The 27,326-nt window shown below is 37.8% G+C and overlaps 1 protein-coding gene across 1 annotated transcript in view; it reads right to left on the bottom strand.

The window, feature by feature from the left end:
- The window catches only part of sgsm2 (small G protein signaling modulator 2), a 91,907-nt gene that overhangs the window by 59,142 nt on the left and 5,439 nt on the right, over window positions 1-27,326 (bottom strand). Inside the window, exon 2 of the mRNA XM_079823840.1 lies at window positions 23,074-23,149. Coding sequence (XP_079679966.1) covers window positions 23,074-23,149 — 76 coding nt within the window. The remainder of the gene's footprint in view (window positions 1-23,073; window positions 23,150-27,326) is intronic.

The raw sequence follows: 27,326 nt of genomic DNA, 5'->3' as shown, positions 1-27,326 counted from the left end.
ACGCTTTATTTGATAAAGCACCTACGAAACAAAGAGAAGCTTCAATCAGCTGAGGGATGTGCAGCGCTCAACCACAGCTGCTGACACTATATGGAGAAGAAGAGCCGAGCGGTTGCCAAACACCTGTTCCAGAGACAGGAAAACATGACAATGCTGCATTCACTTGACAGAAACACCCACTGAGACTCAGAGAGAGAACATTCCCTGATACCGCTGTCAGAGACAGAGAAGTGTGTTCTTGGCAACTATTATTAAAAAACAAAAGCAATAGACTTTGTTTTTGGTATCTTTGACACCACACCAGTAATTTTAATAACTTTAACACCGGTAATAATGAGAGAGCAGTTTGGCCTGGTTAAATGTGTCATCAATGAAATGTTAGCTAGTTAACGTTATGAGAATAGTTTGTGAGTTTTCAGTCTTGAAAACATAAAAAAACTATGTTTTGCACCTATGGTTTGTTTGTGAATTGTACACTCAAAAAAAATAAATTCAGTGATGTTGCCTTTTTCAATTTAATTAATTAAAAGTAGACCTTTTGTCAACTTAATTTCATTGTCTTCAGTCGACCTAATATATTTAAAAATGACTTAATAAAGTTAAACATACTACAGTAAATTAAATTGACCTAATCAAACTAAATTGTGTTGACCCAACTAAACTGATTTTATTTGAATTCAAATCAATTGAATTGTGTGTAAAAACATTCTTGAAATAAATTAATTAAAGGGTTAGTTCACCCAAAAATGAAAATTCTGTCATTAATTACTTACCCTCATGTCGTTCGACACCCGTAAGACCGACGATTTCAAAACAAGGCATCATGAAGCTTCGAAGCGTTATGAATCAGCGAGTCGATTCAGCTGTTTGAATCACCAAATTTCAGCAGTTTGGCGGTTTGACACACGATCCGAATAATGCATCACAATTTGGCCCTTGTCAAACTCGCTCAAATCCTTACGCTTGCCCATTTTTCCTGCTTCTAACACATCAACTTTGAGGACAAAATGTTCACTTGCTGCCTAATATATCCCACCCACTAACAGGTGCCTATATATATATATATATATATATATACATATATTTTGTGTGTGTGTGTGTGTGTGTGTGTGTGTGTGTGTGTGTGTGTGTGTGTGTGTGTGTGATGTAATTATGTGTTTTAACTAGTTAATATATCAAATGATGCAAGCATCATAATATGACCAACAGTATACTCCTGAGTGGAATCTCTCATTATAGAGTTAGATTATAAGCATACTTCCTACTTCCTTCAACTACATTATTCAGTGACATTGCTGTGGTTGCTTCAGTCATGACAAGCTCACATCCATCCTCCAGAGGCCCTTTTCCCTCAATCTTTTATTCAAAACAGCATTTCATAGATACCATGGAAAGCATGATGCAGGTAATGATTGGGGGCCCATATTGACTTTCAAATTTTCAAAACATCTATTCTGAATGTGTCTATCATGTGATAACTATTCACAGAGCCATCCGTCTTGGAAATATATCTACAAGAAATGAAATCTAAAGCATTTTAGGCCAAGATTTTAGAGCATCCCTATCAAATATAATGATGGCATGAGGAACAAAAATTAACAGGGTTTATTAATTAGTCTGATTTTAACACCCTTTCCCTTTTCATTTCCATCCTTTACATTCCTAATCACAAGACAAGGAGAATTTTGTGCACTTCAGTTTCCACGCTCCACAGGAAATGGACATGCGCTAAATCTTCTCAATCCCAAATAAGCATGTCTCCCACTGGGGAGTCACTCCTACGCATTACCTCTCTAACACTTGGTTCTAATTAAGGGAAACAACATCAACTAGTCCCCAGCACGGAGACACAGAGACAGAGAACAAGAACGACAGCAGATACTGCCATAGGTTAACATGTTAGGGAATGCTGAGGAGCATCAGGAGTCATGTCTGTCTGACAGCTAGGGAGTCTGGGATTGTGTTTAGAGAAGAGTGGAACATCATTTGTTGGTAGACAATGTTGCTACAGATTGGATTAAACCAGATTATTTGAGAACCAAATTGTTTGCAAATAGGTATGTAATGAGGATTGCAATGTGTTTCAATTGTTTGTTTGTTTGTTTGTGGGGCAAGCAGTCAAGGCCGAGGGACCGTGAGAGAGCTGCCATCGCACCAGAAAGATGGAGGAGCTTGGATGCATAAAAGGAGGAGCGACAACGGTGGGGAGGAGAAGGCTGCAATTTTTACTTTCATTTTGTGTTTATTTATTGATTAAAGTGTTGAATGTTCGCCGGTTCCCACCTTTTTCCCATAACGAACTGTGTTACATTGGGGCCGAAACCCGGGAGGAAGGAGGGATATGCTGTCAGAGAGCCCTCGCTGCTGAGGAGGTCGGGCAGCATGGAGAAGCGGAGGCCGCGAGTGGCTGCCCGTGGCGGTGGTGCTGCAGCGAGTGAAGAACAGGTGGGATGGAAAGCTTGCTGCCGTGCTCCTGGGTTGAGATGGGGTGGCTACCGTCCAAGACGGAGCAGAGGAGGAGTCGCCGTCCACCATGTTTGGGGAGCAGCAGGGGACGGGGACTCGCAGGTTCCAGGTGCCGTGGCCACCGTGATCGGTCCCTATGGAGGGTGGGTAGAGCGCAGTCTCGGGAGTACTCCCCGGCCTGCGAGGGGCGATGGGGGTATGTGGCAAGCAGTCGAGGCAGAGGGACCGTGATTGATAATGAGCACCAGATGCACGCCACACCAGTCTCGTATCTCTCACGGAGGAACTAGAGATGCATAAAAGGAGGAGCGACGACAGTGGAGGAGAGAGGAGGAGGAAGCTGCCATTTTAACTTGTATTTTGTGTTTATTTATTGATTAAAAAGTGTTGAATGTTCGCCGGTTCCCACCTTTTTCCCATAACGAACTGTGTTACATTGGTGCCGAAACCCGGGAGGAAGGAGGGACATGCTGTCAGAGAGCCCTCGCTGCTGAGGAGGATCGCGGTGCTGAGAAGGTCAGCATGGAGCACCGGAGACCGCGAGTGGCTGCCCGTGGCGGTGGTCCTGGAGCGAGTGAAGAACAAGTGGGATGGAGAGCTCGCTGCCATGCTCCTGGGTCAAGGTGGGGTGGCTTCCGTCCAAGAGGGAGCAGAGTCGCCGCCGCCATGTTTGGGGAGGAGCAGGGGACGGGGGACTCGCTGGTCCCAGGTGCCGTGGCCGCTGTGATCGGTCACTACGTAGGGAGTAGAGCGCAGTCTCGGGAGTACCCCCGGCCCCTGGGGGTATCTGGGAAGCAGTCGAGGCAGAGGGACGGTGAGAACAGCGTGATTGAAAATGAGCGCCAGCTGTGTGCCACACCAGTCTCTCACGGAGGAGCTTAGATGCATAAAAAGAGGAGTGACGACAGTGAGGAAGGAGAGAGGGCCAGGCCTGGACTTTACATTGTGTTTTATTTATGTTTTATTGTGTGTGTGCGGCAGCCATTCGTGAGGGGCTGCTTGCGTTACTTTCATTTGGTGTTTGTTTATTTATTAAAGTGTTTGAACATTCGCCGGTTACCGTCTCCTTTCTTTCTTCCTTCATACGAACTGTGTTACGATTTGTTTGTTTCATGAACCAAACCAACTAACTCTGAGATGAATCCAAACAATACAAACTTTGATTTGAAGCAAATTAAGTAAGACTGCGGTATAAGACTAAAAAGTAAGAGACTGTGTACTTAATGAACAAAATGATGGTAAAAAAATACAATTATTTTAGTCGAAAGTAGTATACTTTTTTTTATTATATGCAAGAGAATGTATGTAGAACGACGTCATTGTCAGTGCTTGGTCAGAATTTAATTTAAAATGGCTTTTAAATTCAAAATCAATTTATTGATGAACAGGAAATAAAATTGCTATTTAAATTTGAATATATAAAGCATAATTAAAATGGAAAGTCAAAGAAATTCACTATAATAAAGAAATTAAACGATTAGACAGACAGACAGACAGACAGACCAGACAACTCACAGCCAGAAATAGATAGACTAAAATAATTTTAGTCGAAAGTAGTATACTTTCTTTTTAATTATATGCAAGAGAATGTATGTAGAACGATGTCATTGCCAGTGCTTTGTCAGAATTTAATTTAAAATGGCTTTTTTTAAATGGCTTTCAAAATCAATTTATTGATGAACAAGAATTTAAATTGCAATTTAAATATAAATATATAAAGCATAATTAAAATGGAAAGTCAAAGAAATTCACAATAATAAAGAAATTAAACGACAGACAGACAGACAGATAAATAGATAGACAGACAGACTCCCAGCCAGAAATAGATAGACAGACAGAAAAAGATAGACAGACAAGTCTCATTGTCCAATCAGTGAGGAGATAAAAGCAGGCCATTGGAGAACCCAATCAAACTAAGCAGCTCTGCGTACAGTCATCCAGTCACACACCAGCAGCACACACACACACACACACACACACACACACACACACACACACACACATCATTCCAACAGGTGCGCTGATCACGACTGAACATCCCCTGGTGAAAATCAGTCACAAACCCCAAATGGCAACACATAAATAACATCCTATCTAGACTGCCAATCATCAACAACAAAAACACCTCCGCCAAAGACACCGGAGACAGGTCTTCCCATCAGCCCCAGTGGACAGCTCTGGGAAAGACTATGCCACCCAACATGAAGCGTCACTCAGTGCAGTCCCCTGGCTGATGAAATCGACGGGAATATGACGCCGGTCCTGTCCTCGTGAGCGGAGCGAACTGTCCAACCTCAGTGGAGTTCGAGCTGTGAAGGTCAGATGCCGCCTGGTGCCCAGAGCGCAGTCCCCTGCAGACAGCATCACAGCGACAGCGTGCAGGGGGCTTGTGAGCTCCTCAGCACCGTGCCAGGGATCATCTTATCGATTGTGGGCACACACTGATGTTATTTATCAGCCTGGCACATGTATCACATGCACATTTACTACAAATCTGTATCAGTGGTCGAGTTGTCTGCTGTGGCCACCTTCGCTGTCACTTCAGGGCACAGCACATTGTCTTCAGAAATAACCCTAAAGAAGACCACCGACCGAGGGGGTTACATAACCGGTGTGTTTGTTTCAGCAAATGTGTGCGTAATAGCCTCTGACATGGCCAAATCCCTGTATAGAAACAGTGTTGTCATGGAGATAGACCATAATTAGTGAAATACTAGAGTCCTCTCCAACATCTGTGGTTCCACTAAATGATGCACAAGCACATATGTGGAGATACAGGACTGACTGCCAAAAGGGAAAGGCTAGACTAGAGATGCGTCAGCCGACGTTTAACCATTTTGACATTATCAGCATCTAGGGGCATAATACAAATATTTAAAAAAAATGTAGAGTGGATTATTATAAATCTGATCAGCCTCTCTTCAATGAGTATGACATCATTTTGAATTCCCTGTAGCCATGGAAACACTCAAATGAGATAATATATGAAACCTTAAAAACAAAACATCCCAGAAATGTCAGTTATTTTAACCTTTTTGTCATAGAATTTTAATAATCACTCAACCTTTTACTCTACAACTACTTTTCCAAGCACAATAAACCTTTTTAAAGCAGAGGGCCCACTGCAGTATTACAGGAGATTTGCCAATTATGTCAAATTGAAAAATCAAAGAACCTTGAAAATACAAACAAATATTGAGCAGCACAACTGTTTTCTATAACGTTTAGTTTGCTCTCGGTTTCATGGACTTTTAGTTTGTAGATCTTTGTTTCCTGCATTTCCTTTTTGTTTCCATGGTTTCGAGAATGTTCTCATTTGTTGCCACGGCAACTCATTGTTTGACTGATTTGTTCCACCAGCTTATTGTTTAGATCTGTAGTTACTCTGTAGTTACTCTTGCTGTCCTAAATAGTACTCGAAAATAGACTTAGGGCGTTTTCACACCTGAAAGTCCGCACCAAGGTCCGAACCGAAGTTCATGTTTTGATACTTTTTATACATTCGGTTAGTTTTGGTTTGGTTTCACATTGCAATCATGCGAGCGCACTAAAGAACTGTACATGCCACACTTGCGTCCACTCGTCATCATCTATGTGGGCGGCATCTGGACATTGATTGGTTTGTAAACGGACGTGTGTCTGACGTCAGCGTCTTTGACAAGAGTGAATGAACGGACGGACGCATATCACCGCCACTATTGAACAGTGCGCATTGCTTGACTATTTTTTATTAGTTTCGTTTAAAAGTGGACATTTCAAGCTTTATATACACATATTTCTCATGTTTGTGAGGCAAGTAGCCTGCTGAGTTTCGGTTTATTTGAGACGCGCTCCAGTTCATGTGCAAAGCATATGATCGCTCCCGTGATTATTGTCTGCTATAGACTATTTGCTTCTTATTTATTAAATCCAGGCAATTATCTGATTAAACGTTGATTAAAATTAAGATACAATTTATACAAAACGAAATTCCCATTAAAGAAATGCTTTCTAAGCAAAATCATACAAAATTTCGTTCAAAATTATTTCTGACTTTCTTCTGACATATTGCGCATATTTTCACTTTTCATAATCAATGTAGCCTAGATTGAATTTAAAAATAACATTATAATATTTAAACATAAAGAGGAACTTCCTGTAAATGGTCTGAAAGTCCGAACCATACAGAAAATGCTTTCACACTAGAAACGAACCAAACCTTTGTTCAGTTTGATCCGGACCGAGACTACCTCTTTTCGTCGGACCAAATTTCGTCTGTTTGGTCCGGACCGTGGTACGGGGGAGGTTTCACACCTGTCATTTTGATTCGGACCAAACTGAAAAGTCCGAAAATCCGGACCAAACAAGGTAGGTGTGAAAACGCCCTTAGTATGTCCCAAATCGTAGTATGTTGAAAAGAATATTCCGAAGATACCCGGATGGTCTACTATTTCCGGTCAGAATCCAAAGTACAGATCGACGCACACTCTAACGGCTGATATTACCCACAACCCATTGCGAGTTGGACGAGGATTCGATTAGAACTATAAACGGATATAAACTATAAGCGGATTAAAAAGTGTCAGAAAACTACAAACATGACGGATGTGCGAGTCCGACGGTTAAGTAGAGAGGTTTAGTATTATTAGTATTTAACCTGACCAAATTTGAATATTTATTCAATGTTATCCACATTATATTTCATCTGCAGCAGCATTGTGAACTTGTAATGATACGTTTGGCCATTAAAGGGTTAGTTCACCCAAAAATGAAAATTCTGTCATTATTTACTCACCCTCATGTCGTTCGACACCCGTAAGACCTCCGTTCATAATCGGAACACAAATGAAGATATTTTAGTTGAAATCTGATGGCTGAGAAAGGCTTCAGATAGGCCTCCATTGGCATTCAGTACATTTAGATTATGCATAAAATGTTTTGTTTTATTTAAAATTTTATTATTGGAGGTTTGCATAGTACTCTGATTTTGCATCTGACTGATTTTAATCATTTTGAGGAGGACAGAATCTTTATTTTGCAAGTGAGATAAATAAATGCTCACATTTAGTCTGTAACTACAATAATCATTATGTTTACACACAACGCCTCTGCACTTATTTTTCTCAACATGGGGGTAGGAGAGCTGTCAGTCAAATTAATGTGAAAAAGTAACTCAGATATTTTGATACTAGTTGCTTGGAAAAAGTAATATCATTACGTAACTCAAGTTACTTGTAATGCGTTACTACCCCCAACACTGCTCAAAAGTATGTACTTTTTCTTCACAAAAAGAGTACATACTTTTAGGTCGTAGTATAAGTCGGCGAATTGGGAAGCAGCATCAGTGTATATAATGGCTTTTCTATTATGCCCTTCACTTGCTAACTTCCCTCCGTCTCGTTCCCTCGGATGTGCGTCATTGCTTACGTTGCATGAGTGCCCACTACTGGCAGAATCTTTGCAATTGACTGAACTGGAACGTCCTAAGCCCTTGATCACTTGAATCCACTATGGAGATTGTGTATGCAGCATTCTATATGTATATAGGTGTGTTTGGGTTGTTTTATATATTTAAAAAATAATAATATATCAGAGTTGTTTGTGGTGGGGTAAATTACACGCGATATACTGTGACGTCACATTCATATTGCATTGTGGTATATGGAACTGCCTGAAGTGTAAATATGAAGTGGACTCGCTCCCTTGATTTTGACCGAGGGAGCGAATTATATGGACAAGGAATGTCCATTTAAACTTCCCTCGTCCACTTCACGAAGTGAAATGAATTTCAAAATGGCGGCAGGGATTCCCCGAGGGGAAGTGCTTAGGGAAGTTTGCAAGTGCGTGTCTAAAAGTGGAGTGTAACCCAGCCAATACAGCCCTTTGTTTGAATGGTCCTTGGTCCGTTCTCATTTATGTGAAGTTGGTTGTGTTACTCCTTCATTTATCATGTTCTCCTGTTCATCATTTTGTTTGTGTTGTTAAATAAATTGACTGCTGCGATTCGATCCAACTCTCATTGCTGCAACTAACCGTGACAGTTTTCAACATTCATAAACATTTAAAATATTTTAAAATATAATAAGGTTATTTTAAATTGCAGTGCATTTACATGTATTACTTAGATGCTAAATTAATATTTCACAATACATTTCCTTTTGTGAGCCTAAGAGACTTCATACAAAAACATTTTTAAAAATCTTAAAACCTTTAAAATGTAGTGAATGTCAATTAGAGATGCAGTGATATTAACATTAAAAAAAAACATTAAAGGAACACTCCACTTTTTAAAAAAATAGGCTCATTTTCCAACTCCCCTAGAGTTAAACAGTTCAGTTTTACCGTTTTGGAATCCATTCAGCCGATCTCCGGGTCTGGCGGTAACACTTTTAGTATAGCTTAGCATAGATCATTGAATCTGATTAGACCGTTAGCATCAACGGTCAAAAAATATTACCAAACAATTTCGATATTTTTCCTATTTAAAACTTGACTCTTCTGTAGTTACATCGTGTCCTAAGACCGACGGAAAATGAAATGTTCCAATATGGTCGATATGGCCAGCAACTATACTCTCATTCCTGCGTAGTAATCAAGAAGCTTTGCTGCCGTACCATGGGTGAAGCGGCGCAATGATATTACACAGCGCCTGAAAATAGTCCCCAGCACACTCCCTGTGCAAGCAGATTGTCACATTGGTTATGTTGACGGAAGTTAGCCTATTTTCAGGCGCTGCATAATATCATTGCGCGTTCCTTTAAAACTATTATAATTATTTTCATGTTATGTCAATAACTGTTAAATCTTTTGCAAATATTTGCAAAAGTAATTTAAATGTACAAATAGGGGAAATGGGACATGCACAATTAAATATCTAATATCAATTACCTAAAACATTTCTAATATCGACTACATATGGTACCAATATATTGTGCCTCCCAAATGTAAATACATAAATATGATGGCATAGACATGTTGTTATAGGCCACACTTAAAATACAACACTTCTTTCTATTCACCAAGGGGCCCATAGTCTAAAAAAGGCTGACATTTTAAATATAAATACTTTCTAAAGTGGACGTAGCATGTACATTCGACACTGAAAACATCATATCGGATCAATACTAAATTACCAGTTTCCTCTACCCACATGTAGCTTCTTCTTGTGCTTCAAACAAAGACAGCTGTATCAGATACCGATGTTAATAGTCAATCTCAATTCCAGAAAATAACCCTGCTCTGTCTGCTTCCTTCTTAAATGAAAACCCTGCAGTTATAACTCCTCCCGCGATTTTGAGTCAATGGGTAAAGGAGCATCCGATCCGGAAAATTCACTACCTGTTCTACATTCGACTTGGCCATACCCCAGCGAACAGCTGTGCGCTTCACAAATAAAGTCTGCTCACAGTCTAATTTGAATCTGGATCTCAAGTAGGACTCATTCACGAGATGCTTCATTGTGAGCATCAGCTGAGGGACGCTGGGTAAACAGACATGACTCACAACTCTATTCATTCACTCATTAACGTATAATTAGCTCACAGTGGCGCAGGTGTTCGAGAGGAAATCTGCAAAGTTCTGTTTCAGCTCCTTATGACGTTAAGGGACTTAAAAATGCAGCACACAGGAAGTTGGACTGGGTGAAGTGAAAAGATTGGTATTTTTCACAAGAAAATAGGAAACAACAATTGACTTTGTATTGTGTGAAGCGGCCTCTTTGTCATTTCTGACAAAAACAGAACATTGTCTAAAAGCTGCTATGTGACAGGGTGTACAGAAAACCAGCTAAAAAAGCACATAAATAGGTTTTTTATAACCGGTCGACCCAAAAAAAACAAACGTTTAAGGAGTCAAAAGTGGATACAGGCAATAAGACGTGAAGCATCAGCAGGAAGAATGGGTACATTTTGGGATCCTGACACTCAGTATGCCTCCGTATGCCTGTGTGCAGTAAACATTTTGTCACTGTTAAGTCAAATATCCAAATGTCAGTTTTATATATTATATTTCCTGTCGCTGATCACGTTCCCCTCCAGTGGGTGTAGTTCTCAGTGTAATATAACATGTCGCACACTGTCTCAATTGCCTGTATCCACTTTTATGTCCTTAAATGCTCGTTTTTTGGGTCAACAGCTTATAAAAACTTCTGGATTTTTGGTTCTGTGTTTTTTAACTTGTTTGCTGCACACTTGGTCACATATTAGCTTTTAGACATTGTTCTGTTTTTTGTTATAAGTCAGAAATGACAAGGAGGCTGCTTCACGCAATACAATCCAAAGTCAATGGAGATGGTTTGATTGTTCTCCGCATTAACCCCGCCCACTTTAAATTCGGACCAATCACACAATAGTTCTCGGACCCCCACAAGAAAAAAGTTCTGTTCCGACGATGTGTCGAGAACAAGCTGCGAGAATTCCCAAACCAGCCCCCGGTGAGCGTGGTTTTCAGATTTTGACGCGTGGCGCTCTGTCTCTAAGGTATTGTTAGCATTCCATGAATCAGGAAGTATTGGATATAATGTGACCTTATGCCCTGACCTCCAAAGTCTCTGACTTAAAGGTAGTGTAAGCATAAATATACCAAATATGTTTGCAGAGATTTAGGAAACATGCTAAGTACAAATACTTAAAAAACAATGCTACAACTGAAGATTTTTAGCATGGTAATGGATATGACAATTTTATTGTGTTTGGTATTGGTTGAAATAGATCGGCTATACTGCTGCTGTTGTTGATTATTGCTGGACTTTCTACTTCCAATACAAACACTGATACACTGCTGTGCATGCGAGACATACTTCTGCTGCACAAATAGCATATAAAATTACCTGTAGCAGATCTATACAGGTGGAGCTGGGGAAGGTGGAGGGCTTCAGAGAAACTCTGAAGCAAACTGCTATGGTAAACTCGAACCAGCTATTTAAATGCTGAGCAGCAAGCTCATTGGCTGCAGTTGCGACAGGAACCAATCAGCTTGTGCCATGTACAAACGATGTAAATGTCATCAGGTTGCATTAAAGGGTTAGTTCACCCAAAAATGAAAATTCTGTCATTAATTACTCACCCTCATGTCGTTGGACACCCGTCAGACCTCCGTTCATATTCGGAACACAAATGAAGATATTTTAGTTGAAAGCTGATGGCTGAGAAAGGCTTCAGACAGGCCTCCATTGGCATTCAGTACATTGACACTTCCAAGATCCATGAAAGGCACTTAAAACGTCGTTACAAAGTATATCTCACCACAGTGGCTCTACAATAATCTTACAATGCGACGACAATAGTTTTTGTGCGCAAAAAAAAATCAAAATAACACCTTTATCCAACTTGTTCTCGACTTCCGTGTGTGCCTCCACGACGCATGCGCGAGAATATGACGTAGCGCCGGTGTTATTAATCAATTTCGCAAAAACTCCCATATAATTGCAAAAAAGTTTTTACACTCGCATGAGGTGGTTTTTCAGGCAATTCGAAAAAGGAAATTTTCGCAAAACTGCAATGGAAACAGTTTTTTCGCATTTACAGGTCCCCTGGTACGGTCACGCATTGCTCTCACACAGGGCCTACATATTTTTTTTCCACTCAAGTATGTAGCCTACGAGATCTTATGTCGTTTAAACGACATATATTTTCTCCTAATAAGGAAAGTGGCGTAACTTTATAATGAAGGACCCCAGTGCAACCACAAATATCATAACTATCTATAGGCCTACTGTAATTAAGACATATATTCAAGAAATGTATTAAAACAGAAAGATGCTATAGTTTCAGCCTTGCTCAAAGACTGAGGAAACCGGCCAGTTACGCACGTCAATCCATTCCCGACGATCTTGGTTTGCTTCTTATTTATTAAATATACAGCCAAATAGTTGATTAAACATTGATCAAAATTTAAATACAATTTATACAAAACAAAATTAATTTTAAAGAAAGATTTTCTAAAAATCCATGTGTCCAGACATATGCACATCTGATTATGTGCCTTACTCATGCTGCTCACTTTTCATAATCAACATATGAAATTAAAAGATTATAATATTTAGACATAGCCTAATTATATGAAACTAAATAGGCTACGTTTTCTTTAACCCTCTGTCTGACGAAGTTGTCAGCGCCTTTTGATGGATTTTTTCCTTATTCCAGCAGAAACCCACAATACTCCGTCATTTTTAGCAATACTACAGATAAGTGCAAGATATAATTATAAACCGTAAACTGTCTACTTTTATTTGTGTACACTCAATAACACCAAAGGCCGTGGACTTTGGAACAGATTATTTTGCACTCCAAACGCGGTCTTCATTTCAAATATAAATTTTGTTTATTAAACGCAAAGTTTTTCATTTCAGAAGCATTTCTAAATTCAGTTTATATTTCCAACAAACGAAATTCCAAGCCAAAATAACGAAGTGGTAAAAAAATCCTTTGAGTTACCACCATGCAAATTCAAACTTTTCGCTCGTCTCTGCATGTGGCAATGCGTCAAAGTGGATCATTCTTTACAGATGATGGTATGTTTGGACAGAAGACGAGTTCTTTATTAAACTCATAAAAAAACAATAGAATATAAAATGCCACAATTTATCATTATTAAACTCATAAAAAAACAAATAGAATATAAAATGCCACAATTTATCATAACACCTCATATGTGCCGCTCAAGTATAAGGTGCTTTCCTTGCCATCAGTGCTTGGATAACACACACACGTCTCTTACCATTAAAAATAATGGCGTACGGTGGCTGGGATATACATAAAACTAACAACATACGTAGCATGATTTTTGGAATGATTTATCACGAGAGGAAAAAAATTTGTTTTAGTCGCATAACATCAGTTAATGGAAACGCAGTCATTTCGCAATATTTTTTTTATCGACTTTTGGAAAATATCGCAAAAGTTTTGCGCAAATCTGTAATGGAAACGCGGCTACTGACTCCGGTTTGAACATACAAGGCTGGCTGAACACTGCTACTGACACTGTCTGACATTTTCAGTGCGTGAGATTGTCTTGTTTTGTTGATGCATGAGCTCTTGAAGCTCCACCCTCTTCTTGAAAGGGGGTGGGGAGCACCAGTTCATTTGCATTTAAAGGGACACACACAAAAACTGCACGTTTTTGCTCACGTTTGAAGAGAAATGTCTCTTCAAAAATGTACTTTTGTGTTGCACAGAAGAAATAGTCACACAGGATTGGAACGGCATGAAATTTCACATTAGGGTAGACTATGACAGGTAATAATCAGATTTGAATCAATCGCTCAAATAAATGTCACTTTTAGGGATGTCAATTTAATGCGTAAATACGACAACAACTTGAGGGCTACATTGATATTAGCCAACTCATGCAGTTTTGAGAATGCATTATTTGAGAACAGCAGAAAATCAGGGATTTTACTAATCATCTCTATATTATTAATTAATGGCACCAAATAACAGAATAGAGGCAGGTAGTCCCAACACAATTCAAATACTTTTTAATTCCTATTAAATACGTAAACAGCAATTTGTGCTCTGGCCCTCTTCTGCTGACCCCTGACCCCGCCCACACTCAGCTCTGGGTTGAAACACAGCCTGAAGGATTTCCAAGGTCTGTGTTTTTCCTTCCATTGATCAGCCAGTGGGCAACACAGCCTGGAGCCAGCTGACCCCCGACACAACCCACTGCTTGTTAATATGCATGGAGGACGAAAACTTTTAGAACATGCTGGTCAAACTCTCAAAATTGTTTACGAGATGAATGCCAGCACAATGTCAAAACTACCCATGGGAAACTAGTGGGACATTGTTTTCTGGAAGTAAGTAAATTAATGAATCGTAGGAAATGTTGATAAGATGTACAAGCATAGATTAAAAACAGCTATAAAACTTGCCTAAATATGCCCTGATTCCATAACTGAGGTCTGTCCTGAACCCTGTTCCAGTCATCTCAAAAGTTACTCACCTGTGGGAAATTGTATTCATCTGAGAAAGAAGCACTTATCCAATATCCATTATTGTCAAAACATAAATATATTATTAATGATTATTTGTAATTTCTGTCACTTTATTAACTATGTTTGACTAACTGCAACACTTTACAATATGCTCTAAAAATTTGTTAACATTAGTAAATAAAAACAGATCATAGATAATTCATGATAGTTAATATCATGAATTAATTATGAATGACATTTTTACATCTTTTATTCTATTGATTAGCGCCAATTCCTGTTTGCTCATAATACATTAAATAAAGTTTTAATGATTTATACAACTTGAAATGTTAAAAAATGTACACAGTCAGAGCTGGGTAGTAACTGATCACATGTAATCTGGATTACGTAATCAGATTCCAAAAATTAAATACTTTTAATTAGATTATATTACATTTAATAATACTCGTAATCAGACTACAGTTACTTTTCTATTGATTACACGATATTCTAACAATGGCAGTCAAATATTCATAATTGATTGATTCTCCCTACTACTTCTTTTTTATCTTTTACAAGTTCCTTTCTAAAAAAGGCCACTGCTCGTATACGTTCAGACGGTCTTCCAGGTTTGTGGAACTGCACACAGACCAGCCACTGGTCATGTGACTATCACAATACCACACGGCATTTGATCACTGGATTTACAGAAATCATTTAACTTTTATCAAGCGTTTTCTCAACATTGCAAACTGCATATCTAAATCAACTCCTGATTAACGCATTGATTATTATTTGAATTATCACTCAGTTTCAGTGAGTTATTTAACCATGCATTAATGTCTTTGGAAGATTTTGTCATTTCCAATTTACATGCAACATAGGGATTCCCTAACTTTTTGTCAGCGGAAATTTCTTTGACCTAATATATTTACTTGAAGTAACTCCTGAGATTTTGATTTGTAAGTTAGGTCAATAATAAAATTGTCAATTAAATTATATTAATAAATAATAATACAATTAAGTTCACAGTTCTCTGATGTTGGTTAATGGTCACATGACATGTAGGTAAACAAATAAAAAAAAAATGTAAATTTTTTTTAGTAGCGTTTTATTTTTATAGTTTTAAAATTATATATTTTAATTACATTTATGATTATTTAATAGCTTTTGATTAAACTCAGAAACCCCTGCAGTTCCATCACAAACCCGCATCTGGGAAACCCTGACATAATGTAATAATGAATGCACATTATTGTTGTTGATAACAAAGAACAGAGAGAATTTTCTCTCTTTGTAGTTTTAGATCAATATGGTACAAGATTATTCTACTCAAATCAATGTGATAAAAGAGTTAGGTCAAAAGTAATCCAAAAGTAGTCAGATTATACTAAAAGTAATCCAAAAGTAGTCAGTATATTACCTTGTAATATAATGGATTATGTTACTAACTACAATTTTTGTCATGCAATTCGTAATCAGAAACCGATTATAAGTAATCTACCCAGCACTGCGCACTACAAAAAAAGACATTTATAATGTAACAAAAGATTTCCATTTCAAATAAATTATGTTCTCTTGAACTTTCTACTCGAATAAAATTAATAAGTTATCAGTTTCAACACTGATAAACATGTAAAATATATTTTTTTTAAAAAGTTATTCTAAACTGTAATAATATTTTGCAATATTACTGTTTTTATCAAGTAAATGCAGACTTGGTGAACATTTAAAAAATGTATATGTAAATATTAATATTAACATTAACACAACCAAATGCATAAAAAAATGCTACCATAGAAAACTTAATTGAATGTTATAATAAAAGCCTTAAAAGTCACAGTATGATTTGCACACTGAAAGAGCAAACTTTATCATGATTAAGATTGAGATTATTGAAGGGTGTTTTTTTATTTATTATCATTTTACACTAAATACACAGAGATCTGTGAGTGCACACACCCATGTAATTCTCAAACAGGCATTAGCAGTGGCAGCATCAGGACAGGGGCTGTTATGCAGCTCTGCTGTGCCTAATGGCTTGGCATCTGAGAGGGCATGTCCGTACAGTGTGTGCTCTGCATTATGGGAAGGCAACAGGGTACAGGCACATGATCCGACAGCAACACCAATATCAAACATATTGGGATCAAAGCATCTGACAGATGCTTTCTGGGAAACCCAGTTTTAGGCTTTTGACTCATCTCATTTCTGAAGAGAAGCCAAAAAAGAGGCCAATTTAGGAAATAAATATCATGTTATTGCCATAACATTGCCAGACTGAGAAAGTCTTTGTGACTTTTTACATAAACATGTTCTAGTTTTTTCAATGCTATCTTTATGACTATATCAGTTATTCTAAAAATAATAAAACCGGATGCGTTTATTCAGACACTGCGGTTGCTATATTTTGGGGTCAGTAATTTTTTTTTTTTAAAGCTACACTGTGTAACTTTTTTAGTTTATTCTTAGCTAAAAACACTTAGTTCTTTCAAAAATACATGTGCTCATTAATGTATATTAACTTCTTTCAAGTAATAAAGTATTCTCGTAAGTTTATAATATGCCATTGAAAATACATACGGGTAAGGGGTTCGAATGCGGGTCGCCATGTTGCCCCTCCATCTTGAAAGTACATTAGCCAAAGAGGGACATACCCGTAAATTCAAGCTTCGCCTTTCGCGTTTTAACACTCGATGGCACCGTGTCGAATGTGGACGAGGTCGAACTGGAAGCCATGTTAATCTTGGACTAAATCGGCCACCGTAGGAGTTAAAACGAAATCGGAATTGAGAGGAACAGAAACTAATATTCACTAGATGGTCATATACCTTTTCACCACTAGATGGGGGAAAATATCACACAGTGTGGCTTTAAAGAAATTAATACTTTTACTCAGCAAGGACAAATTATTCTTTCTACATTCAATCCTGACAAAAATATTAAAGTTGCTGTATGTAATTTCTTTGACCGTAAAGCATAGTATGTTTGCAGAGATTTAGGAAACATGCTAAGTTAAAAAATTTGTTTCTCCAAAAAGCAATGCAACAGCCACTTATTTCCACTTATTCCACTATCAGAATGTTTTTGTTTTGGACTGTGTGATCCCGCCCACTGCCAATTTACCCAATAGTATAGCGACACCCCGGGTTGCCAGTTGTTGGAAAACACAGCACCTTGCAGCCTTGACGCGAGCAAATGAACTGGGTCAAAAATACAACAACAACAAAAAAATCCCTGATTGTACCATCATCAACATAGTGTAAAGCTCGTTATTTCCCAATGTCTCCTGTTGCGTGTCCTCAATCTGGCAACCCGTGTGAGTGTTGAGGCAGAAGGCCAAAGTATACGTCACTTTTTACACGTACAGTGCGCGTGATGCCAATTTCGTCATCAGAAGAGTACACACACACACCGCCAGAATTTTGTAACCTGCGCATTTTTGCACATGCGCATAAAAATTTTTTGCAGTATTGGGCTGTAACTCGTGGCGAGAGATTGCTCAAAGCGGCGCATGCGTCGAACATCTGCGTACGAGTCAAAAGTAGTATACTTTGCAAGGCTGTGCATTCGACTGTGTGCATACGCTCACTTACGCATAAAAAAAAACTAAGTATACTTTCGGCTTGAGGAGGAGGAACAACCGTCTCCAATATTTTGAATTTGGACTGCAGTACCCATTTCAACCACTAGCTGTCAATATTACATACTGCACCTTTAAGCAGTGTTTTTAACATTAAAGATAATAAATGTTTCTTGAGCACCAAATCATCATATTAGAATGATTTCTGAAGGATCATGTGACACTGAAGACTGGAGAAATGATGCTGAAACAGCTTTTCCTGTATTTTAGATCAAATAAATGCAGCCTTGGTGAGTCTTCTTACGAAAACATAAAAGACTTATCATTTACATTTACATTTATGCATTTGGCAGACGCTTTTATCCAAAGCGACTTACAGTGCCCTTTTTACAGGGACAATCCCCCTGGAGCAACATGGAGTAAAGTGCCTTGCTCAAGGATACACTGGTGGTGACCGCTGGGATCGAACCAGCAACCTTCTGCATATCAGTTCCATGGTTTAACCCACTGGTCCACCATCTCACATTTATTAACATTTATTATTAACATTTATTAACCCCAAAATGGACTCTTTCACCCTTTCAAATTCCATATGCCCTTTTTATGCGGCTGACTACAACTACTAAATGGATGTGTCAAACATGCCAAAAAAAAAACAATTTGATTGTCTGAAGAGAGCATTCAAGGTTTGTTTGATTGGCATGGCACAGTCCACCCAAGCAGCTGCCACTGAGATGAACAGAAATGCTAGCGGAGAGCTTTCTCCTTCGAGGTCAGAACAAAGCCTTTATGTTAGTGCTCAAATGCAACATGCCGCCTCCATAACATGCGCACCGTTACCAACCTACATCGCACAGGCACAATTCCTTTTGATTTATTCCCCGGAAACATAATTTAGCTGGGAAGTGCACTGTCACAAGCTGGCGTGACGTGGGTGAGTGCGTGCTCCAGGATGAAAGTGAGGGGGTGGCCGGCTGCGTGGGGAATCCGTGCCCGGCGACTGGCTGGAAAACAGGGGAACTGCTCTGCTTTTTTGGTAGTGACGACAGACTGGCAGCTCTCCCAGACCACCCCTCCGCACGCCCACACACACACACCAGCGCCGAGCAGCATTTATACTAAACCGCATCACCCCGCTCACGGTCACGACTCAGATGCTCCTCACCCTCAGACACCCAAAAACACTCCAAATCATCATGTAAAACGCCTGCGATGCGTGAGGGTGTGAAAACCAGCGTGAGGGGAGAAACGACTTAGAAGAGAACACCAACAAACAAAAAACCTGCTTTTCTTTGCCACTCGAAATAATAGAAATGATAAGAAATACAGACTACACAAGAATGTGACATGCATCAATCATACACTCCTTCTCAATTAAAATAGATATTTAAGTCTGTATCATCATAATTACAATACAAATAACTATAATTATATTAATATATAATAATAATTTAAATTAAAACAACAATTAAACAATTATAAAATACACAAACACACACACGTCAAACGTTTTAATCATTACTACATTCATATTTTTAATTGTTTAATTTTAAACATTTACTATTATTATGTTTTTGAAAGAAGTCTGTTATGCTCATCAAGGCTGCATTTAAAATACACACACAAAAACGAATATTGTGAAATATGATTACAATTTAAAATAAGTTTTCTATTTTAATATACTTTAAAACATAATTTACTCCTGTGATCAAAGCTGAATTTTCAGCCTCATTACTCCAGTCTTCAGTGTCACATGATCCTTCAGAAATCATACTAATGATAATTTATTATTATGATCACTCCGTGTCACATGATCCTTCTGGAATAATTTGAATATGCAGATTTATTGTTAATGTTGGAAATAAATGATGTGCTGCTTTATATTGTATAACCTGTGATACTTTTTTTCAGGATCTTTTGATGAATAAAAAGTAAAAATTTGATTTTGTAACAATATACACTACAGTTAAATATTTTGGGGTTTGTCATTTTTTTTCCTTTCTTTTTTTTTTGAAAGAAATGAATACTTTTATTCAGCAAGGATGTGTTAAATTTATAAAAAGTAATAGGAAAGATTTCTATTTTTAGAAAAGATTTATATTTTGAATAAATGCTGTTCTTTTTTAACCTTTTATTCATCAATTAATCCTGAAAAAACGTGTTCCAAAAAAAATATTGTGCAGTACAAGTTTTTCCAACATCGATAATAACAAAGTATCAAAATCATCATATTATATGAATTCTGAAGGGTCATGTGACACTGAAGACTGGAGTAATGATGCTGACAATTCAGCTTTGATCACAGGAATAAATTACATTTTAAAAGTATATTCAAATATAAAACCATTATTTTAAATTGTAATAATATTTCATAATATTACAGTTTTTTCTGTATTTTAGATCAAATAAATGCCGGCAACTTTTGCACCATTTGTGCCACTGTTCACCTGATTACCATCTTGAAAGGTTCCCGTGAATCACATAAACTGAGTGCAAACACATTATCTCAAAGGACTAATATTAAGCATCGAGACGGTTAGATCTGCTGTAGTCATGGAGTTAAATAGCTATTGCTATAGGGTTTACACAGCAAATCTCATATTCCAACTCCATGTAATTTCGAGCTAATGAAAAGGACTGCCGAATGAAGATGGTGTCCAAAAAAAGTGCCCGACTAACAGAAGTAATCATTTCAAATTTATTACCAGATGTTCCACAATTAAAAAAAACGCTAACCGGCAAACGGAAGGACAGAGATGAGTCACAGAATAGCCGAGGGCTGACATCACTGCTTGTTATCGCGTGACCTTTAACCTCGATACACAGAAGCCGTTCCATTTTAGTCTAATAAATGAGAGCAGTCATGGAAAAAAAAAATCACATGAGTTTGGATAAATTTGGCAGCACGGCATGCTTATAAAAAGATTTCAGGCGAACACGGGCACGGTGATTTTTGATGTGTAGTGACATGTCCACAGTCTTGCACACCGTGTTTAGATCTTACAGAAACGAGCACAACACAACAACTGAGCCTCAAAGCAAAAGCTGGCACGCCATATTGGACAAAAAGAGGCACAAACTGTAAATATCAACAGCGGCAGCGCAAGAATATCTGCCATGTGTGAAATGCAGATTGACCACAAATGATAAACTGAATTCATATTTGCATAAACAGGCAGATCAAGTGCTTTCTGATAGTAAATAACCAAAGGCAAAAGGAGCATGTACACGACAAAGCTGTGTAATACTGTACAATTCCTTTCCATTCATATATATATGACAACGTTTACTTCTGCATTGAGGAAACTTGACTAAGCAATATCTGTGGTGCCACGCAGCACTGGTGTGTCACTGACGTAATGAGGCTGGGTTAATGTTCCGGCCTGTCTCTGTGTCACTGGAGTAAAGAGTGTGAGTCACACACACACACACACACATTCCCAGTAATCCGCACCGGACAAATTATCCTTATTGTTGGCAGCGATCCAAAGCTCCAGAACTATCATGCCATGGAGCCCTAGCCAGTCTTTCCTGCTCAACAAATAATGATTTTTCTTTTTCCCTGCTGGTCCTGGATCAGATTAATGCCTGCCATGCCAATATTTTCACTGGCACATTGCAAAAACGCTTATTATTAAGATTATATTTTTAGCAAACATAATTTTAGATGTGAATAAATGTCAAGATGTCTTTTACAAATACATATATTAATTATTACTTATTTAATCAGCAATATGAATTTGCAATAACGGCTGGGAAACTGTGCATCTATTTTTATTTGTCAGAAAGAAATGTATTTTATATTTTATATTTTTATTTACATCTATATATTTTTATATAATATATTTCTCAGTAATTATTGTTTTTTCTTTAACTATTAGTTAATAAATTAATTTGCAACAACAGCTGGGAAATTGTGCTGTTATTTTCATGTGGGAGAAAGTAATGTCATTTTATTTCTATTTACAGTATATTTATATCAGTTTATATAATATATTTCTCAGTAGTTATTAGGTTTTCATTAATAATATTATTCACAATGGGAAATTGAGCTGCTATTTTTATGTAGGAAATAGAAATATTTTAATTAAAATAAATAAATAAATAGATAAATAAATAAATAAATAAATACATAAATAAATAAATAATTTTTTTATATATATATTTTTTTTATTTATTTATTTCTGAATAATTATTTATTCTTTACAAAATATTGAATGTATATTAATTATTAATTCATTGATACTTTAATTTGCAATATAGTACATATATTTTTCACTACGTCAAGTTGTCTTTTACACAAAAAAAATATATATATTAATTATTAGTTATTTATTAACTTAATCTGTGATATGAATTTGCAATAACAGCTGGGAAACTGCATCTATTTTATGGGTCAGAAAGAAATATGTTTTTATATTTCTATTTATATATATAATATATTTCTCAGTAATTACTTGGTTTTCTTTACAAAAAGTTATAGTTTTTAATCATATTATTCACAATGGGAAATTGAGCTGCTATTTTATGGGTCAGAAATGAAAATATTTGTATTCATATTTATATCTATATTTAGAATATTATAGTAATTATTAGGTTTTATTTACAAAAAAACATTATACTGAATGTATATTAATTATTGAGTAATTACTTTAATTTGCAATATAGAAAAAATTGTGCAGATATAGCATGACATTTTGACGTTTATGATATATTCATAAACCCACTTTTCCTATGATGATTTGTTAATTATTTTCAACCAATACTTAAAGATGCTTGAAAGACTATCACAAATTATTCTCACAATTTCAAACAAAGAAAATGCTTATGTTTGCAAGGCATCAACATGTAATAACTGCTTTAATGAGCTCATTGTTTCTGCTTAAATGAATACGCAATGTTAGCTAACTGCATGTTTGTATTATCTTAGAAGTGCACATTTCTGACATGATTCTGATCATTTCTCTGTCACAGTCACCTCTGATAACAGATATGTCAACACGTGCATTATCTGTAAAGCTGCTTTGAAACGATATGCATTGTGAAAAGCACTATACAAATAAACGGAATTGAATCAGGCTGTGTGATACGAAGCACTTGTGAAACGAAACACCTCTTGATTTGTACTCACTGCAAAGTGCAATAATGTGGCTGCTGTCTTCGTGTACGAACTTCTTGGTCACCGCCTCCTCCATAATCTGCTTCACCTAGACGAGGAAAGACACGCAATTAGGAGATCTGCAAGAATAACGGCAAGTCAAAACTCTTTCTGCACATTGGAATCGGGTGCACAAAAGCAACTAATGCATCACGACAGCGTAACCACAAATGCTTTAATTAGCATCATTCAATTGATAAGTTTCCCTGGGAGTGCAAGGAACTGTGTAGAATGAGGCTGTGTCACATTTTTCTCCTCCAACTGTCAGCATTACAGCAAATCCCAGACTAATTAATCACAATCCTTGCAGGCGGCTTTCTACTGTTTGTGTAATTTGAAGAACAGTAGAAGGGTAATTGTAGCAATGGGAGGGGGTAAATTATGGGCATCTGCTGATTACGGGCATGACTTGTGTGCACCCTATGGGATGAGATTTGCCACAAGGCCAACAGACCGCAAAAGGAGGTTGATTTACAGGATGATATGAAGCCTTTGACCAGTTGTCCTTGGGATTAAAAAGAAAAATATTGAATTTGTGGAGCCAGTTAACTACTGTAGCCTGTTGCGTTACATAACACGCCTGGGAAGGCGGAAGATTGGTTGAACGCTCGAATGGCACACACTAAATTGTAAATGTTTATTGTAACCCAGTTCAAATGCTCCACATAGTGACTCAAAGGAAAAACAATGGCATTACAACCCATTTCCAGGCAAGCTGACAGCGGTAACAATGAAGTCGTCATTCAAGGATTTTTGCAGCTGAAATAAGGGGCAAGTCCACACACACACACGTGGACTGATATTTTCAAAATATGCTCAGCATCTAACATTGGTAAATAGAAAGAGCTCGTCCAATTTAAAGGGTCCCTATTATGTTTTTCGAATATTCCCTTTCATGCAGTGTGTAATATCGCAGTCTGTGAATGTAAACGCTCTGCAAAGTTGTAAAGTCGAAAGTGCACGATGAATAAAGTTGTCGTCTCCCAAAAGAAAGAATCGACTCTGAACCGCCTAGACGAGTCGTTTGTAATTCGAATCCCAATGTGTGACGGTTCTACGTCACTAAAAAAAGACATTTGCATAACGCCCGTACATTGTCCCGCCCTCAAACGTCACTTTACTGACGACTGCTTCTCAAGTCTCAGAGTTCAACGCAGGATTCACAAACGCTTGCTCCTCAGAATCACAACCTGTAAGTATGAATAATTATTGATGTATATATATTTTCTCCCGGGTGTTTAAGGGCGTTTTCACACCTGAAAGTCCGTACCAAGGTCTGAACCGAAGTTCATGTTGATACATTCGGTTAGTTTTGGTTTGGTTTCACATTGCAATCATGCGAGCGCACTAAAGAACTGTACATGACACACTTGCGTCCACTCGTCATCATCTATGTGGGCGGCATCTGGACATTGATTGGTTTGTAAACGGACGTGTGTCTGACGTCAGCGTCTTTGACAAGAGTGAATGAACGGACGCATATCGGTGCCACTATTGAACAGTGCGCATTGCTTGACTATTTTCTTTTCGTTACGTTTAAAAGTGGACATTTCAAGCTTTATATACACATATTTCTCATTTTTGTGAGACAAGTAGCCTGCTGAGTTTCGGCTTATTTGAGACGTGCTCCAGTTCATGTGCAAAGCATATGATCGCTCCCGTGATTATTGTCTGCTATAGACTATTTGCTTCTTATTTATTAAATCCAGGCAATTATCTGATTAAACGTTGATTAAAATTCAGATACAATTTATACAAAACGAAATTCACATTAAAGAAAGACTTTCTAAGCAAAATCAAACAAAATTTCTTTCAAAATCATTTCTGACCTTCTGTCTTCTGACATATTGCGCATATTTTCACTTTTCATAATCAATGTAGCCTAGATTGAATTTAAATATTTAAACATAAACAGGAACTTCCTGTAAATGGTCTGAAAGTCCGAACCATACAGAAAATGCTTTCACACTAGAAACGAACCGAACCTTTGTTCAGTTTGATCCGGACCGAGACTACCTCTTTTTGTTGGACCAAATTTCGTCTGTTTGGTCCGGACCGTGGTACGGGGGACAACTGTCATTTTGATTCGGACCAAACTGAAAAGTCCGAAAATCCGGACCAAACAAGGTAGGTGTGAAAACGCCCTAAAATACGTCGTTTGGTGTTTTAAATTGTGTAAGTTCACGTTATCACGGTCTTACTGAAATACTTCTGCTCATCAGCTGTGGGCCACTATTACCTAAAACTGTGTCTATTAATGCAGACTGTCTGACGATCTTACTACTTTGAGTAAAGATAAAGGATGGAGCAAGATTTGTTTTACAAACATTTGTTACATCAGGGAGTTCTTGCCCAGAACAGAACCATATCACCAATCCAAACTGTATGTTAATTCGCCATTCGCCACAAGTTTGATTGACAGGTGATCTGACCAATCACATCGCAGAATCTGCCGTTTTGTCCGACAAAGCAGTCAGGACTCAGGAGAGTTAGTAGATTCACGCTGGTGGACTTGAAGTTGGAAAAACGTGTGTACTGACGTCTTTCCGCGGTTGAAACGTTCATGTTTATTTCGTGCTTATCAATGCAATAGAAGGAAGAGATAATCGGTTCACGAACAGCTTTAACTGAGGCGCTACAGTGACCACGACACATTAAAGAGCCACAAAAATGACAATTTCAAAGTTGAAACTTTGTTTCATATCAAAAGTAGCTTGCTCTGTCCTGTCTGTCGGCGTGTTGTCAGTATCCCCTTTGCCCCGCGGTGTGAGAGCGCCATGGCTTGTCGGACATAGCAACAGTAACTAAAGGGGGCGGGTCTTTGCGAACGATCATCTTTGACGATAGTGGTCCTGACAGAAATACATTTGTTAATGCTGATGGTGAGGAATTACAGCTGCAACATCTCATAATGTACCTCAAAATGAGTAGCGTATCACTGAGAAACGTCCTGCTCAAGTCGTGCTTGTGATGGAGGTTCAGGTTGAATATCTAGTTCTCCCGATGTTTCATCATCGGACTTGCGCTCGGATTGATATGAGTTTGAGTTCAGTAATGAACATTTAGCTTCAGAAATATACGCTGCACAACAGACTGAGCCATCTGACCAATCAGAGCAGAGTAGCTCACGGAAAGGAGGGATTTAGAGAGACTGATTCATCCGTCGAGTCGTTTGAGAATCATTGAACCCTGTGGTCATGTGCAATGTATATTATGAGAAAATGAAAGTGTATTTTGACCTTTGACGAATGTAAACCTGTTGTAGGAGACCTCCAAAACTAAATTAGGAACCTTTAAAATAGCACTTTAAACGTTGGTAACCAGAAAGTTGACGGTAGCCATTGACTTCTATAGTATTTTTTTTTCTACTATGGAAGTCAATGGCTACCGTCAACTTTCTGGTTACCAAAATTCTTCAAAATATCTTCTTTTGTGTTCAACGGAAGAAAGAAACTCACACAGGTTTGGAACAACTTGAGGGTGAGTAAATGACAGAACTTCCATTTTTGAATCGACTATCCCTTTAAGAGGATATAGTGAACACCTATAAAAAGGTTGCAGTCAGTCACACACACAGCTATAAAAAGAACAGTCAGTTGTGCTTTATATTATAGTATAAGCACTTTCAATGCAATTACAGTGTACTTACCCACGAAAACACTGCGGTAACAACACGGGCTATGGTTAGGTTTAGGGGTAGGTTCACCTAGTTATTATTACCCAGTTAGTGTCATCACTACAATATGCGAAACAGGACTTTAAAATAAAGTGCCATTGAAAAGTATATGAAGCAGCACGCAGCTCAAATCTCATTGACAGAACATCTCAATAAAAAAAAATTCAGCCAATGCAAAAAATATTTAGTAACTATTAAATAGATAATTGCAAAATGGAGCAACGTTGCACAGTGCAAGCAATAATTATTGATGGGGAGGAAAGCAGAGAACAGGAAAATAAAACTAAGTTGTTTTGCTCTTGTGGGAGCCATTTGTGACGATCCCTGCTTCATGCAGCTGTATTAATCGTCCACTGATGCAATTTAACTTCTTAGGTAGCTGCTGATGCTTTCAGTTCCTAGGCAACCAGAAGACGGCTGACTGCAGCTTAAAGCGACAGAGACATGGGATGTTACACAAAGAAAGTCAATGGAGGAATAAAAATCTAATTCTCTGTCTTGCAGCGAGGCTGTTATTTCCTGTGTAAAATGGCACATTTATTTCCTCACT

This window comes from Gobio gobio (assembly GCF_949357685.1).
Source record: "Gobio gobio genome assembly, chromosome: 8".
Classification (NCBI taxonomy): domain Eukaryota; kingdom Metazoa; phylum Chordata; class Actinopteri; order Cypriniformes; family Gobionidae; genus Gobio; species Gobio gobio.
This window is presented reverse-complemented; position numbering and strand designations above follow the sequence as displayed.